Source organism: Haliaeetus leucocephalus, unplaced genomic scaffold (assembly GCF_000737465.1).
Source record: "Haliaeetus leucocephalus isolate CR32 unplaced genomic scaffold, Haliaeetus_leucocephalus-4.0 Scaffold76, whole genome shotgun sequence".
NCBI classification, from domain to species: Eukaryota; Metazoa; Chordata; class Aves; order Accipitriformes; family Accipitridae; genus Haliaeetus; species Haliaeetus leucocephalus.
The window spans coordinates 453,995-454,221 of record NW_010972512.1 but is presented as its reverse complement, the minus strand read 5'-3'; the positions used below and the strand labels follow the sequence as shown (position 1 = coordinate 454,221).

The window sequence follows — 227 nt, the reverse complement described above, 5'->3', positions numbered from 1 at the left end:
GCCCCGCCCCCAGCCGGGGGAGGGTCCCGGGGAAGGGCGGGGCCTCCCCAAGGGCACGCGCCTGCGCCCCGCCCTCCCGGAGCGCCCCCATTGGTGGCGGGCATGCCCGCGCGCGTGCGCTCTACCAGCGCGCGGCCGGCTTTATAGGAGCGCAGCGGCGGCGGCGCCCGATCCTACCGGTGGGGGCCCGCGGTATGGCGGTGCTGCCGGTACTGCCGGTGTTGCTG

At 78.9% G+C, this 227-nt stretch overlaps 1 protein-coding gene across 1 annotated transcript in view; it reads left to right on the top strand.

The window, feature by feature from the left end:
- Positions 1-194: 194 nt before the first annotated feature.
- Positions 195-227, top strand: part of CD320 (CD320 molecule) — a 3,486-nt gene continuing 3,453 nt past the window's right edge. Inside the window, exon 1 of the mRNA XM_010581889.1 lies at positions 195-209. Coding sequence (XP_010580191.1) covers positions 195-209 — 15 coding nt within the window. The remainder of the gene's footprint in view (positions 210-227) is intronic.